Here is a 14,625-nt window from a genome sequence, read left to right on the forward strand (position 1 = left end):
TTCTTTGCTTTTCACATACTTATTCTCCACATTGAATTTAAATGCTTCGGCTAGGTCATTTTTAATTTCGTCGATAGCGTCATTGAGTTTCCGCCTGGATCCAATGCCCTTTGCACTCGTTCCAAAGGGCATTGGAACGAGTGCAAAGGGGCAACCAGCATACTTGGGTGGGGTGGTGGATATGGCGATGATCTCGATAAGTACCTCCATGCGAAAAAGACATCCGACTACTACGGTGGGATTATACCTGGGGGGTTTAATCCGATGGAGGTGAGATATGATTCTTCTGCGTATCCCCAGGGTTCAAATATGGCGTATGACCTAGGAAGTATTTTGAGCAAAAATGGCCACAATTTTTTCCGCGACATCTTTTCTACTACAGTTGTATCCGACTCCGGCAAGGATAAGGTGAATATTGCAAACGCGCTTCACTTGGTGGATGTATTTTGTCATATTGTAGCTGAAGAGGCAAAGAAAAACGATGGTGGAGAGTTAATAGAAACATTGAACGAGGATTTACGTAAAACTACGAAACATTCCAACACACCTATATATTGGCAATACTTAAAAGAACATTGCGCCGGCCTTCAGTCCCAATTAGACAAATTGTTCGCTGATGGCGCCTTTTCGCAGACCGGGCAGTCGCCAAAGGTTTCAATGCTTAAGACGAAGGAATTCGCAGAAAGAACAGCGCAGTGGTTAAGAGAGAATTTGAAAAACGTGAAAAACCATTTGCAAAATTGTGTGATAAGCATCGGTGATATAGACGGTAGAAACACCCGTAAACTTGGAGAACATTTTACGAAAAATGTCTTCGCCTACGGATTCATATTTGGTTTCAATCCCAATGGATCACACAGGATGAATGCAGCGGATTTGCTTAAAATATGGGGCAGTGTAATTGACACACTGAAGCAAAAAGCTGATGGTTTGGAGAAACTTGAAGAAATTTTGAATGGTAAACTCCCAGCCCCCCCTCCACCTGAGCCTGTATCGCCTCAGCCTAATCAAACCGAAGCCACGAATCCGGTGGTTGTGATTGCACCGGGAGCGCAGAGACAGGATAAGCAGGGTGAGGGACCACAGGATCGCAGTAGTGCTCCAAGTGCAGCAACATTTTCAGATTCACAGCTTGGAAATTCTGATTCACTCTCAACTTCTGTTGTTAAAGGAGACGCAGATACGGCAAGGCCTAAGGGAGATCCAGGCACACCGGGGCCTGGTGGTCCACAGCCTCAGGATAACTCTCGGTCTCAAGCTCAACGGATCGTTCAACCGCAGAAGCCTATTCAATCCCAACTAGCGCCTTCATCTTCAGTGTTTCCCCACAGTGCTGCTGGTCTGGCAGTTGATCCGGGTAAGGGTTCAGTGGGCGGCGTTCCTTCAGGTCAACAGCGCGCAGCCTCTCAATCCCCTTCACGTATTCAGCCTACAGGTGTTCAACGTGCAGACCATACGTCACATGGTGTTCCCGATGCTGGTAGTGAAGTACGCCTCGGTGGCCAGGCCTCTTCTTCTCAGTTTTCTCAGCACAATGGCATTGCCTCTCCAACAGATACAAACTTCGTCAGTAGTTTGAACTCTGGTTTTGTTTCAAGTTCAGGTGGCGGTGGAGTTAATGGAATCGGTGATCCGACATCTGGGAGCAATGCGACGCACAATCAGCGGATCAAAGTACCTAATAATATGATACCGGATCGGTGTGCTGGTGGTATTCATGTGCGTGATAATGACACTTCATATTGTCAGACAAAAGGTGTTGCGGTGAAGGCACGGGACTGGCAAACAAAATGGGAAAGAGCAGAGAACCAAAAATGGATAGACGACAAACGTAAACAGCAGGAAGCATTAAATCAGGCGGCTCTACAACGGGATTTTCAGAACAGCATTGAGATACAAACAAAATCCATCAGGGAACATCCCAGCAGGCGTAGTTACCCTCATGCTCCGCGAGTGGCAGCTGAATTGAAGAAGCGGAACTCAAAAGGCGACCCACAAGCATTATCAGTGCGCAAACATCGAGATAACGTACAAGTTGGAGAAGCCACTGGACATGCTGCATCGGGCGCCAGTGGCATACCGCGTAGTATGCGTACTCCAATAATACACGTTTTAGGTCACGCCTTGAAACGCCCGGATGTAAAGTCAGCGGAGTCAATTAGGCCATTGATTCATCACAAATTTATGACGCGAACTTTACCCTCGGATCCTATTGTGAAGTTACCCAAAAAGCTCAACCGTGCGATTGCCAAGAGAGTCATCCAACCCATTAAAGTACTTTTCGATAAGCCGCCGCCCATGAGTCTGCCACATATTCCGAGAAGAATACGGTTATCAAAATCATTTCTAGAATTCCCTCCCCCATCCCTCACACCTGTTGACTTCGACGATCACCCGGCTGCCGCAGTCATTCCAAGCGTATGCCCGGTCAAATACGCGAATACGGCGGTTGATAAACTACCGCCCACAGATACGTCTCGACCATCACCCAGAACCGTACGTGAGATGCTGTGCTGGCTGGGGGATTTGCCGAACGCACCAAGCTACGAAGAATTGATTAAGCACATCATGTATGTTTTTGGCAAATCTAAATCAATTGATGCTATCCCGGAATCTTTCTCCACCGAGGATGTCACCGAAGCTTTGTCCCAGACCTGTGGCCACGCCAGTTCTGTGCTTGCTGGCATACATGGGTCTGGTCCTGACGTATCGAAATCCCACTATGAACGCTACGGCGCTCCCCTGATGTACTACTCCGACGACCCTCATACGCTGCTGTGTCAGGTGCTTAGCTATGTCTATGCAACGTGTCATCAGTTGTCGTTTCTGCGTACACAGTGCCGAAGGGGAAGAGATTCGGGTGGGTGGAGTGACTGTCAGTTTGGTAAAGGTGTAAAGTCTTCTGAAACATGGCAGTGCACTGAACATCCGCTGGGTTTCAAGAAATCTAATCACAGGGGCTGCAATCCCTCTCCTCTACAAGGATTTCTCACCGACTGCTCTGTCCTGCCTACCTACTGGTATGATAGGGATAACACATGCCGAGTGAGCCATATCAAAATGGGTTTCAATTCAGCGCATTTCCCAATGAAAGCGAAAAACGGATTCTACATATATAGCTTCTTGATTGGACCGTGTTATAATAATGTAGACCCGCTCGAGAAGCTTTGCAGATATCTCATCTGCCTCACTAGGCGAACGCCGCGTACCACCGGGGAACTGCTCTCGTTCTTCCACAACTTCGGGAGTGAGTTGCACAAACATGTTACAGGAAGCTTGTCCGACCTAGGCATCGCACTCACCAATGCGCCTAAGTTATTTCCTAAATGGGAGCATCTTGGTAAATCCGACCTCAAAGCCCTGCAGGACATCGGGGGTTCCGACTCTTCAAATCACGGCCATGTCAAAACTCTATCCACGTTGGTTGGGTGTGAGATAAAACCTGTGAACTGCCCTAAACTTTGCTGGCCCATCATGCACCGGCCCTACGCCGTCTACTCGCCATGCCTCGCCCAGACATACCTCAGCTGGGTGGTCTACCTGGCCGATACACTCCGCGAGTCACTCGACAGGTTGCGTTACGATTTCACTAGGCACAAAGTTTCCAAGTGCGGATCAATTCATCACTGCCACGACGCCCTGCCCTACCTCTACTTTCACGGGTTCACGCCACCGGAGGGCACGTCAACATCACTAGTCACGTGTTCACAGGTCATCACCAAGTTAGAGGAAGTGATCAACGGTGGGCCTATCGCGAAGCTTATAACCTGCATGGACAAGTTCCTCTACAGGGTACGTGGGCCATTCATCTTCCTCAGCCTCGCACTGTGGCCCACCGCATTCCTCTTGTTCGCCCACACGGCGCTATACCGCCTGGACGTGCTGCGCATACAATCTCACTTCATGCGCTCCAGGGGGTCTCACGTCATCGATGTCAAGGCGTTACTCACGGACGGCACGAAGATGCCCTCGCTCTACGACATCGATTACTTCGACGACGAAGCACTCGCGCACGCGTGGAACAGAATTTATTAATGATCGTCGTACGATGGCTGCTCACGATTGTTGCTGTGTATTTATGATGTGGAATGCCCGGCCGATGATGCCGAAGCACAGCCGGGGGTGGTGTAATTTGATACACCCCTGTTGCTCATACTGTTAGTAGTGATCTGGCAGCACGGCGATTGCGGCTAGGTACAGTTACATATTGTTCTGTTAACTGTGCCATATAGACCTAGCTGCTATCGTATGGCTACATATGACCACAGGTATGACAGTGCCGCATTAAGCTACCAGCCGTTGCGTAGACTTGGGGCTTCCAGTGTCGTTGCTTCCAAACGTGCAAACACATTCGACGCTGTGGAAATTGCTAACGCGCACATGGGCGTACAACGCAATATATGGATACGTAGGATCGGATTTTGGTAGATATGTCGCCCATGTTCAGCTTGTCTGTACGTATAAGTTGCATTACTAACCTCCGAGCTACATGTTGAAAGCCGTAGATGCATGGCTTAACAATCATGTGAGACCAGTGTGAGGTGTCATTCAGTCGCCCTTAGGCATTCACCTCCAATGTACGTAGACGATGCGCGCTGTCTACACATTGTCTACACACTCGGCTCCCTCAACCAGACCCATTTCGACAACAACCGACTCCACCTACTGCATACACTTCCTAAAATTTTCAATTCGACTGCCTGTAATATATTCAACGTCACCCACCCTTACACATGCAACGCAGCCTTCCTGGAGCCGTCGTCCAGGGTGTGTAGCATCCTTGCGTAACAGCGGCATCACACATCATGTTTGTCTTTAATTTTTAACACCTGCGCAATGTCGGCGGCGGGTGTGCAACGGGAAGGCGCGGTGCTGCCGACGGTGAAGTTGTCGGAGCTGACGTCGCGGTATGTGCAGCGTCGAGGAATCTAACCGGCCGCAGCGACGACATCGATGACGATCTCACGGACACTATCCTCGTTCTGAGGCAGACTGAGTCGCCTTCCGATGTGAGTTGATCTCTTGAGGCGCCCAGGGCAAAGTAGACACAGGCATCCTCGGAGGACATCGTGATCAACGTGCACAGCGGCGTGTTGCGAGTGGCGTCGCCGTTCTTCATGCGCGCGTTCAACGATATCCAGAGCACCGAGAGGATACGCCAGGACCTCGGCGGAGTGTGCCAGGGAAGGATTAAGTACACGCTGGTCACCCCTCACCCGCTGGCGGTACAGAGGATACTGTACTACATTTACAAGTGAGTTCGATCTCCTCTGCCGCATGCTGCCCAGGAATGACTACCAGAACGTGACCGAGGAGCCTCAGCTGCTGGTGCCGATGTACCAGGAGTCCGCGCGCTTCGGCCTGGCCGACCTGAAGCAGAGCTTGCTGAGGATCATCCGGAGCCAGCAGAGTCTCCAGGTCCTTGCGAGCCTGTCTTACGCGGCCGAGAGCTCCGGAGAAGTAGAGCTGGCACGTGACTGCGGAAGGGTGTTGGCGGACGCCGCATTCGCCGTCTTCTCGGGTAGGCACAAACCTATGAATGTAACATCCACTTGCTTGCAGGGGGCTTGCTCCAGCGCATGGGAATGGCCGCCATCAAGGCGCTGCTGGAGAGCGACAACTTGCAGCTGGACGAGGTGCAGACGTTCACCGCGCTGTGCCAGTTCCTCGAGTCGAACGCGCGGTTTGTGAGCCCGTACGCGTCGGCACCGATAGGCCCTAAGGAGAAGGTACGTTGCGATTACCACTGATGACGCATTCACCAGGACCTGTTGCAGTATGTGAGGTTCTGTTCGATGGCGCCGAAGGCTATCGACCAGCTGAGGCACGACAACCTCAGCTCGCTGCTGCTCGACGCCGCGCTGCGCATCCTCCAGGGCGCCACCAAGAAGCCGCGCCACTTCCCGTGGACAGACAACGCCGATTACACGTGCATGACCTACAAAGGGCTCTTTCCGGTGCTGGTTATCCGCGCGTCGAGGGAGCAGCTGGGCCTCTTCGACCCCAACACGGGCAACGCCAAGCTAGTTACGCCGAACATCACCAAGCTCCCGTCAGATCCTCGATGCGGCCTCTCGTTCACCGTCGGCACCGAGCGCGAGATGAGCGTCTGCTGCTGGGCGTACGAGGTCTCCAAAACCAAGAGTGGCAACATCGCATTCGGAATCGCATTCGCGTCGCAGGACCCTATCGACGACGCGTCACGCACGTGCTTCGTGTCGATGACCAGGTCCAGGAGGGTGGTGTTCTACTACGAGTTCGCCGAGGACACCTTCAAATCCGGGTACATCGAGCCAGGTGCCAACAGGTTCGCCCTCCACCGCGGCGCTCATCCCATCGCAGGCAAATCAAGGCAGAGTGGACATACGAGTCCAAGCCCGGGCAGTACCCGCACAATCTGAAGCAACGAGACATCGTGACCGTGAACGTCGTCGTGGCCACCAGCTGTGTCGCGTTCTCAGTAGGCGTCCTCGGCACGTCCTTGAAGCGCTCCTTCCAGATCCCGCACCGCACCAGTGTCAGTTTAGAGTAACCAAGCCTCTCACATCTCACAGGGCGTCTTGGGGAGCGTGATGAGGAAGCCCTGCATCGTAGGCGCGCCGTTCTTCATGCTGCACGACGTGGGCGACTCCCTCTGCATCCCGGAGCTGCGAGCCGACTTCACGGTCTAGAGGGATTAGATGTCACTATAATGTTTAGCTGAACACGTGTCTCTTTGCGTAAGAATACGATGCCTAGCCGCTGGGGTTGCGCAGGCTCCTGAGGTCCTGCGGCCACTCCTTGCACTCACTGAAGTGGAAGACGATATACTCGCTCATCCCGCCTCTGGGCTCGTTACCTGATAGGCGCTGTGCGGTGATAGCGTCGCTTAACCTACCGTATTGGAACCGATGCATGTCGCGGATCTCGTCTTTGAGGGCAACGCTGGCTTCGCTGCGTCCAGCGGTAAAGCGGCGCCTGTTCGTCACCGGTTTGAAGGTACACTCCTCATCCGATTGCGTACGTTGTTCATCACGCGTTCCTGCAAAATCAGTGCACCAGGCAGGGCGTTCGTCACCACTCCCAGCCTGTGAGTCGTACAGGTCACCACCCCTCACCTGCCCCGGTCCACGGCCTGGCGAGCTGATGGCGTTGTCGTCACACTCCCCTGCGGCTGTTTTGAGGGAGCTAAAGTAGCGTGATATAGCGTTACAAGGTTGACGGAGCTGCGCCAAAGGCGAAGTGTCGTCCCGTGCCAGCGCCCCAAGTGACGACTCCAGCTGCCTGATGAACGGCTCCTTCCCGATCCGACCGTCTACCAAGGCGTGCTTCGTCACCGCTAACACTTCACACAACAGCTCGAATAGGTCCGGACTTGCACGCTTGAGTGGCGCGATGAAGGCCATGGCCTCGGCGGGGCTTATGTGCCCCCTGTCCTCGAAGTCGAGGAAGTGGAAGCATCGCAAGATGTTACGCAGCAGGCAGCGATCAGCGTCGTCGACGCTAGAGGTACGAGGACTTGCCGAAGATCCTGTTCCACGCGCCTCTGGTGACCCTGGAGGGGCTCTGACGTAGACTGCCGAACGGGTGGCGGAGGCCTTGTGGCCGACATGGAAGGATTGCAGACGGCGGGGATCGGCCATTCTCATTGCATCTCCCGTAGCATATGTAGGTGGCATTGGCGAAGAAGGAGCGCTTATACCTATGGATACCGAAATGTGCAAGCTCTAGAGCGAATTCAAGCAGTTAGACACAGACGTGCCACGGCAACAGTAGCCGACGTCGCCTCAATCACATCGCGATCATTTCACTGCATAATGCATGATACGTGATGATTAAACATAATTTGTCGTTGGTCGTACTAATCGTCACCGGACTGGGCCGATGTGCAGCGTAACGCGCTACCGGAGGGGGCGTCGAACTGCCGTAAAGGAAACAACGATACTGACAGAATTTGTACTATATTCAAAAGGCAGCGAAAAACCGCTATCATACGTGCCCTCTGCTCTGCTTGCTTGACCTTTCTTTTGACGAAAGCATTCCCCTGCCGACCTCCTCCAATGAGCACGTACCTCGTCTGTCTGCCCAACGGCGCCACCCGTAGCCTGTGGGTGGATTACGAGGCGCTATGTGAGTCGGTTGGTAGCCGAGAGGCGCTGTGCCTCCACTCATGCGCTCAAGGAGACCCCTGCCGTCGGAGCGTTCCGTGCCTCTCTAGCTACATATTTCCGTCGCTGATCGAGCAGAACTTCGGGATTGGCAGGGAGTCGAGCCGTCTATCGATACGCGGGGGAATAAGAACGAAGGTTGCAGTCGACCCTCACGCCACTATTGACCCGTCGGGGATAACAGTGCCGGGCCCCTCTTCCCAAGCGGAATCCGATTGTCGCGGTGATTACACACAAAACAGCTATGACACCGAATTATGCACTGGTTCCGCCCACCAACTGCTCAAGGACGACGTGGTGATAAGCGTGTCATGCAGGCTACTCGGGGGTAAGGGAGGGTTCGGCGCCCTGCTGAAGGCCAAGGGCAACCGCAAGAAGCAGAGCTCCAACGTCGACTCGTGTAGAACTCTTACTGGCGAACGCATCAGGCACACGCGGCTGAACGAGCTTGCCCAGAGGCAGCGGGAGAGCACGGTGGATCCCGGCGTTGCGCGGTTGCCGCTGCCAAAGGAAGCACCCGAGCCGGCAGTGGACGCTTCAACGCAAGCAACCCACCTCAAGCACGTGAAGAAGGTGCGCAAGGAGTCCAAGCGGGTGAAGAGCACGGTAGTGAAGGGGCTTACTAACTCGACGTCGGTTGAGGGGCAGACGCAAACGGACGCGGAGCGGCAGCAGTTGGTGGAGCGGGCGCTGAATCAGTGCATGGACGTATATGATCTCGCCTAGATATGTGGCACGGGTGTTATCCGGCTATTAAGACCCATTATGGTCCCGCTTATATACTGGTGAGCAGTATGCGTAACGGACGCATCTCACTGCTTCTGGCAATATTAGACATCGCAATTAATGTAGCAAACGTTGTTAATTAAATTCTGTGAGTTAAGTGGCATAATATCGAGCACGTTTGCCCACCTCCGCCGCGAAATGTAAGCTCCGCCCTGGTGATGGTGTGTCGAAGGTCACGTTACCTGGAGCAGTTAGCGGATTCCACCGCTCTATATGCCTATGCCTCTGTCGTTTTAATGTAGCATTGGCCAGGAGGATGGCTGTCTTGATGTGTCGCAGTTAAGGCTGCCTTCTGCCCGGTCACAACGTCCACTGCTTCCTGCGCCGTCACGATGCTTTTCACCAAGACCTTCCTCTGCAACCTCGACTGGGATAGCGTGACGGTGGGTTAAGCATCGTGATGTGTATTTGGTTCCCTGATGTATGCTTATCTGTTGCCTTCCGTAGTCGGCTATGCCTTGGTCATCTGTCTGCAGCGCGCCTTCTATCGCATGTACCCCTCGAAGTACTACCCGCACGTGAAGGAAGTCCACTTCATCGACCATGAGCTGGTGCCGGAGCAGCGCCAGCTGCGGGTGCGCCGCATTGCCAGGGTGAAGTACGACCTGCCCTCGATCGTCCGTGAGTTAATGCGCACTGTAGAATCTTCAGTCATTGAGATTGGTTTGTCTTTCGTGTATGAGTTTATGATTGCTTTCGTTTTTCTGCTGTTGAAGCCTACAAGTGCAATTCTGTGATGCGTCCATGCCCGGTGTCATGGTATAATGCGCGTGACCTAGTATGCGTTGAACAAAAACCATCTGTGCGCCACAAAGGCCGCAATGTGATGATTGTATCCATTGTGCTCGATTATGTAGCGCTAACATGTGGCACGCGATGTGATGCATAGTGTGGCGCTCAAAAGCTGATATTCATATTTCCTGCCCACGTGCGCTATCCTCCGCTTGGAATTCCCATCCGCCCTGCAGACTACATCGTGGGGCCGAGCATAGAGTACTTCGTGCTGGAGGACTCTGTCGTGGATTTGGGTGCTAGATGCCTGTCGCACAGAACGTTCGGGTTGACCATGAAGGACTCGTACACGTGAGCTCCAGCGGTTATCGTGACAAAACGCGCAGCTACAACGAGACGGCGACTATACGGGTGGCGCCAAACGGCCAGTCCGAGTACAGCAGCTCAACGGACTTCGGGATCCTTGCCTTCGGCTTCCTCAACTCCACGCTGGAAGCAGTAAGTCCGCCAATCCGCGCGGTTTTCATCAGCCATATCCAGGTTGCGCGCCGTGTGGTGAGTGACTTCTCCAAGACTGAGGCCCACCATAAGGCGCTGATGCAAGCCGCTGCGAGCCTCGGTGACTAGTTGCGGAACCTGGCTCCACTGCGTGACTTAAGTGGCCAACTGTGGGTATCGGTAATGCTAACGTTGACGGCTACACTTATGTTTACATAAAACATTAAGATGCGTTGTCTTGTTTACTTACGTGGAGCTGATCCAACGGTGGTATTATTGCAGCGCGTGCTGCGCCACCTCCGGCTTGTGGGCGAGGAGCGACTCTATGTGGTCCAGGACGAAGAAGGCCACTATGCCGCTGATGTCCATCCCGTAGAGGGCAGGAATCGCCGCCTGGAAGAGCTTGAGGTACGCGTCGGTCGCTTGGTAGACGGCGTCAAACGGGAAGAGGTAGGGGTTCACCTGCGGCAGCCACTCCAGCAGGTTGCGGACGTGGAGCAGGAACCTGAAGATGCGAATTCCGTACACAGCGCCGAGCACAATGCCAGCACCGTGATCCTTCCACGTCTGCAGCAGCGCGCGCTCCCACGCCGTAGGCTTCGGAGCTGTTACCTGCGACAAGGCGGCAGGCGGCGAGGCACCACCGCACGCCCTGGTCTGAACCTTCCTAGGGCGGTGCCACCCGCTGCAATATACACCCTGCTTAAGGATGGAAGACGGTTGCAGAAAGCACAGGGAAGGCTGACGAGAGTTGCAGTACCGCGTCGCGCTGACACATACGGCCGGCAGCAACACACTCAACGTAAGCAAGGCTCTCATGGCAGCCTTCCATCGGTAAATACAAACGAGGACACAAATTACAATTCTCACGTCCCGCACATCACGTCGGGGGGCCTGTTATCCCTCACAACGTTCGCCTGTCCATTTGCGCCGCCTTCCTCGCCATTGCCCACAATGGAGTCGCGGACTAGCACCACCACCTCCTCCAGCGCTGGCAGCACGCTGGAAGTCACGCGCGAGGGCAACATCGCAGGGTTCCGGGAGGAGCTCATCTACGAGACCATCAGCCTGGACGACTGCCACTACGACGAGTCCGTTCAGGTCTTCTACTACGCGTGCCCGTGCGGGGACCTGTTCGAATTCACGCTGGAGCAGCTCAAGGCAGGTGAGTGCACTCGACCACGGTCTTATCCCATGCAGGCAACCTCGTGTCGGAGTGTCCCAGCTGCTCGCTCCGGGTGCGCATGGACCTCAAGGACGGCGACCTGGACCCTTACATTGCGACCTGCTAATGGCAATACGCTAACTTCGGCGTTGTTAGTGTAGCATTTGCGCCACGTATCGGCTCGTGTAACTCTATCGCATTCCTAATTGTATTAACGTTTCCACCATGCGTCGTCACAGGGACAGCAGCTCCCGGGGGTTGCAGCTGTCCTTGGAAGCGCGGTTACGGAGGTCCGGCACCCTGTGCCTCGCTCTCTTGGCCCTGGGGTACCAGCGGATTGGCGAGCCCGTCAGGTTGAGTGACCGCCGGAAAAAGACCTCCAGGTACTCGGCGTAGTCGTCGGTCAGCAGGCGCTCGTCGTTGCAGAACAGCGCAATGCCAGGTGGCTCGCTGTGAACCTGGATGGCGTTGTTGCGTGCAGAATGCTAGCGGTGTTTACCTGGCAGACGTAGTAGATGTTCAGTCGTTTCCCATGCGTCACGGGCGGCTTCTGGAGGAAGGTCGCCTCTCGCAGAACCTCGTTCAGCAAGGCGGTGGTGAAACTCTTGGAGAACTGCGCAACAGTGTAGCCGTGGAATGTGCAATGGCAAGCATGGATACCCGTTACAATGCAGCGCTGCTTACCTGTTCGTGCGCGTTCTGGCATGCCTCCAGGACGTTGCTGACTCGCTGTGCGGTCTTGGCGGAGGTGAAGACGACATCGGCGTAGTCCAGCCAGTGCAGCTTCTCCTTCACGTAGCCAACCGCGTTCTTGTACACCGTGGGATCCTTGTCCACCAGGTCCCACTTGTTGCACACGATGACCGCGGCACGGCTCTCCGCCCGTATCTCCTCGGCCAGCTTCACGTCGTTGCGGGAGATGCCCCAGCTCGCGTCCACCACCAACACGCACACGTCGCTCTTGCGGATTGCCTGAGAAAAGGTCAGCATATGCAGGGCCGGGCTCGGCAGATGCCGGGGCAACTCACCCTCAGGCTGCGACCCTTGGGGAGGAAACTCCGACGGTCCTTCGACTGTAGACGCATGCCGGCGGTGTCGATCAATAGGTAACGCTGTTCCCCTAGAAGCAGTGATTAGCGAAACTTCAGGTACGAGATGTACACTACGGCATACATCCAGCAGTGCCAACTTGACACACCCGGTGTTTACTAACGACTGCCATGGTTCACATAGAAGCCATTATATGCATACACAGGGCACAACGAGGTTGTACATTAGCGCACCCATACCTCTGACAATGGGCACCTCCACCGTGTCCAGGGTGGTGCCCTCCTTCGGCGACACCAGGCAGCGTGAGCTCCCAGCCAGCAGATTCACCAGCGAAGACTTGCCGCAGTTGGGTCTGAAACATATCCAAGGTGACAACCAAGTACCAACCTCCCGACGAACGATACCACCACGTCGTGCCGCTCCTCTATAGTGCAACGCCCAAATCCGGCAACGCAACTGCAGCCAGCTTAGCGTCAATGAAGCACCACCTACTCATTGAGGAGCTCCGCGAGCCCAGTGCCGTGCAGCGCGCTCACTGGGTACGGACGGCCCAGACCCAGCCTCCAGAATTGCTGAGCAACGTGACACCGGCACCACGCCACGTACCTCAGCCAAAACGTCGCCAAAGTGGAACGACTCGCACTTGTTCACACACAGCAACACGCGCAGATTTCCCCTCTTTTTCAAAGCGTCCAGCACGAAGTCCCGCACCTCCAGGTCACCCTCGGTGAGCCCTTCCTGGCCGTCAACCACCACTATGGCCACCGACGCATGGTCCAGAGAATCTCCCACTTGGGCCTTAATCTAAGCGCTCATGAGCCACTTTCCAGCCGCACTCACCGACTCGGCGTATTCACTCTCGTCCTCCAGCCCGCCGGTGTCTATTAGCCGGAAGGTGCACCCCTCCCAGTCGGCCAGCGCATATTGGCGATCCCTGACACGGAGTTACGTAGTTAGCAATGCGCACTACCTAGTGGTGCCTGGCGATTCCGACACTATGCTGCCGCGGTGGAACTGAGCGGTTATGCGAGCGAATCACGTCGCATGGCACCTCACCTGCTTGGAGATGCGATTGAAGATGGAGGATTTGCCGACATTCGGACGACCAACGATTGCAACCACAAGCTCGCATGGTGAATCTACGCGGTCATCTGGTTCCTGCAGCTGAGATTCTCCTTCTCCGGAGGGTTGGAAGTGCGCTCGTCGTACTGCAGGCTGCCGGCACGAAGCCGACCTTGCACTAAGTGCCCAGCAGCATTCTTGGCACGGCTGCCGGAACCCGTACACCACGCTGTGAGCCACAACTATCAGCGAGATGCTCAGGAATCTCATGAAATCATGACATTGAGCACCTACGGAGGCCGCACATGTGCGACGCTTCTACACCCCTACGAAGGCAGCCAACGCAACACATCCCGGCGATACGGGCACTACATGGCGTGTATAGTTTTTGTATACGGTTGTTGTACGGTGGAGTTCGTGTCTATCTCAGTCGCGGACGGTCAGAGCCGCATTCCTGCTCCACTGGCCGGCGAATGGACGACGAAGAAGGCCCAGCAGCGCGATAATACTGTGTTAATACACTTACTATAGTATCTACAACAGCTATGCCCCTAATGCCGACCTATTGCCGAGTTGCCTCATCTGTTGAAGAAGGACCTACAACACCGTCACACAGCACTCAGCAACGAACTCACGTCAGCGTCATCTGGTGGAGCTGCTTCTGAGGCTTCTTCAGCAGCCCCTTTCTGTCACCCTCCGAGCTGCGTTCTTCCCGGCCATGCTTCAGCGGAGCCGAGGTGGGCCCTCGGGCAGGCGAGTTCACCTGAACGTACTCATCGCTCTCCTCCACCACGAAGTAGCCGCTGTCCACGTAGGTGTTATCGCGCGTCACCTGCAACCTTTAAGGCGCTTATCCGATAAAGCGACACACCTTTTCCACGTAGCTCACTGGGCGGTCATTGCAGCTTGCGTCGTCCAGCTCCATGGCTTCGCAGGGGTCGTCTGAACGCGTGTGGCGCGGATACGCACCGACTCACCGCACTCAAACAGGGAGCCTTCCAACGCGTCGCTCTGCGATATCGCAGCCGGGGCGACCTGGGATGAGGGTGCCGCCGCACTGCTGCTGGGCTGCGCCAACTTTTGGGACACGAACGACTGGAAGTCTTTGTGCGTGTTTGCTGCACTCTCGCCTGGCGCTGATGTAGCTATCCTCTCGACTCTCGGCTGCGTCGGTTGCGTTGCCCC

At 54.9% G+C, this 14,625-nt stretch overlaps 5 protein-coding genes across 5 annotated transcripts; 3 read left to right on the forward strand and 2 right to left on the reverse strand.

Annotated features, from left to right (window-relative positions):
• Positions 1-264: 264 nt before the first annotated feature.
• On the forward strand, positions 265-4,035 carry BBBOND_0004250 (hypothetical protein, conserved; the record flags this gene model as incomplete). The annotated part of the gene is made up of 1 exon (XM_012915257.1): positions 265-4,035. The coding sequence occupies one exon, from the start codon at positions 265-267 to the stop codon at positions 4,033-4,035; it is 3,771 nt and encodes a 1,256-aa protein (XP_012770711.1).
• Positions 4,036-4,836: 801 nt separating this feature from the next.
• BBBOND_0004260 (hypothetical protein, conserved) lies at positions 4,837-6,671 on the forward strand (the record flags this gene model as incomplete). The annotated part of the gene is made up of 8 exons (XM_012915258.1): positions 4,837-4,907; positions 4,943-5,009; positions 5,052-5,254; positions 5,289-5,521; positions 5,563-5,729; positions 5,808-6,307; positions 6,343-6,517; positions 6,555-6,671. 8 exons carry the CDS (start codon positions 4,837-4,839, stop codon positions 6,669-6,671), a joined length of 1,533 nt encoding a protein of 510 aa, XP_012770712.1.
• Positions 6,672-6,734: 63 nt separating this feature from the next.
• Positions 6,735-7,622, reverse strand: BBBOND_0004270 (hypothetical protein, conserved; the record flags this gene model as incomplete). Its single annotated transcript, XM_012915259.1, has 1 exon — positions 6,735-7,622. One exon carries the CDS (start codon positions 7,620-7,622, stop codon positions 6,735-6,737), a length of 888 nt encoding a protein of 295 aa, XP_012770713.1.
• A 417-nt stretch (positions 7,623-8,039) lies between these two features.
• Positions 8,040-8,873, forward strand: BBBOND_0004280 (hypothetical protein, conserved; the record flags this gene model as incomplete). Its single annotated transcript, XM_012915260.1, has 1 exon — positions 8,040-8,873. The coding sequence occupies one exon, from the start codon at positions 8,040-8,042 to the stop codon at positions 8,871-8,873; it is 834 nt and encodes a 277-aa protein (XP_012770714.1).
• Positions 8,874-11,561: 2,688 nt separating this feature from the next.
• On the reverse strand, positions 11,562-13,710 carry BBBOND_0004290 (hypothetical protein, conserved; the record flags this gene model as incomplete). The annotated part of the gene is made up of 11 exons (XM_012915261.1): positions 11,562-11,786; positions 11,828-11,941; positions 12,013-12,300; positions 12,357-12,448; positions 12,618-12,730; positions 12,766-12,834; positions 12,871-12,950; positions 12,985-13,182; positions 13,219-13,312; positions 13,349-13,392; positions 13,435-13,710. The coding sequence occupies 11 exons, from the start codon at positions 13,708-13,710 to the stop codon at positions 11,562-11,564; spliced, it is 1,593 nt and encodes a 530-aa protein (XP_012770715.1).
• Between the last annotated feature and the right edge of the window lie 915 nt (positions 13,711-14,625).

The sequence above is a fragment of the Babesia bigemina genome, scaffold Bbigscaff_72728 (assembly GCF_000981445.1).
Source record: "Babesia bigemina genome assembly Bbig001, scaffold Bbigscaff_72728".
Taxonomy (NCBI): domain Eukaryota; phylum Apicomplexa; class Aconoidasida; order Piroplasmida; family Babesiidae; genus Babesia; species Babesia bigemina.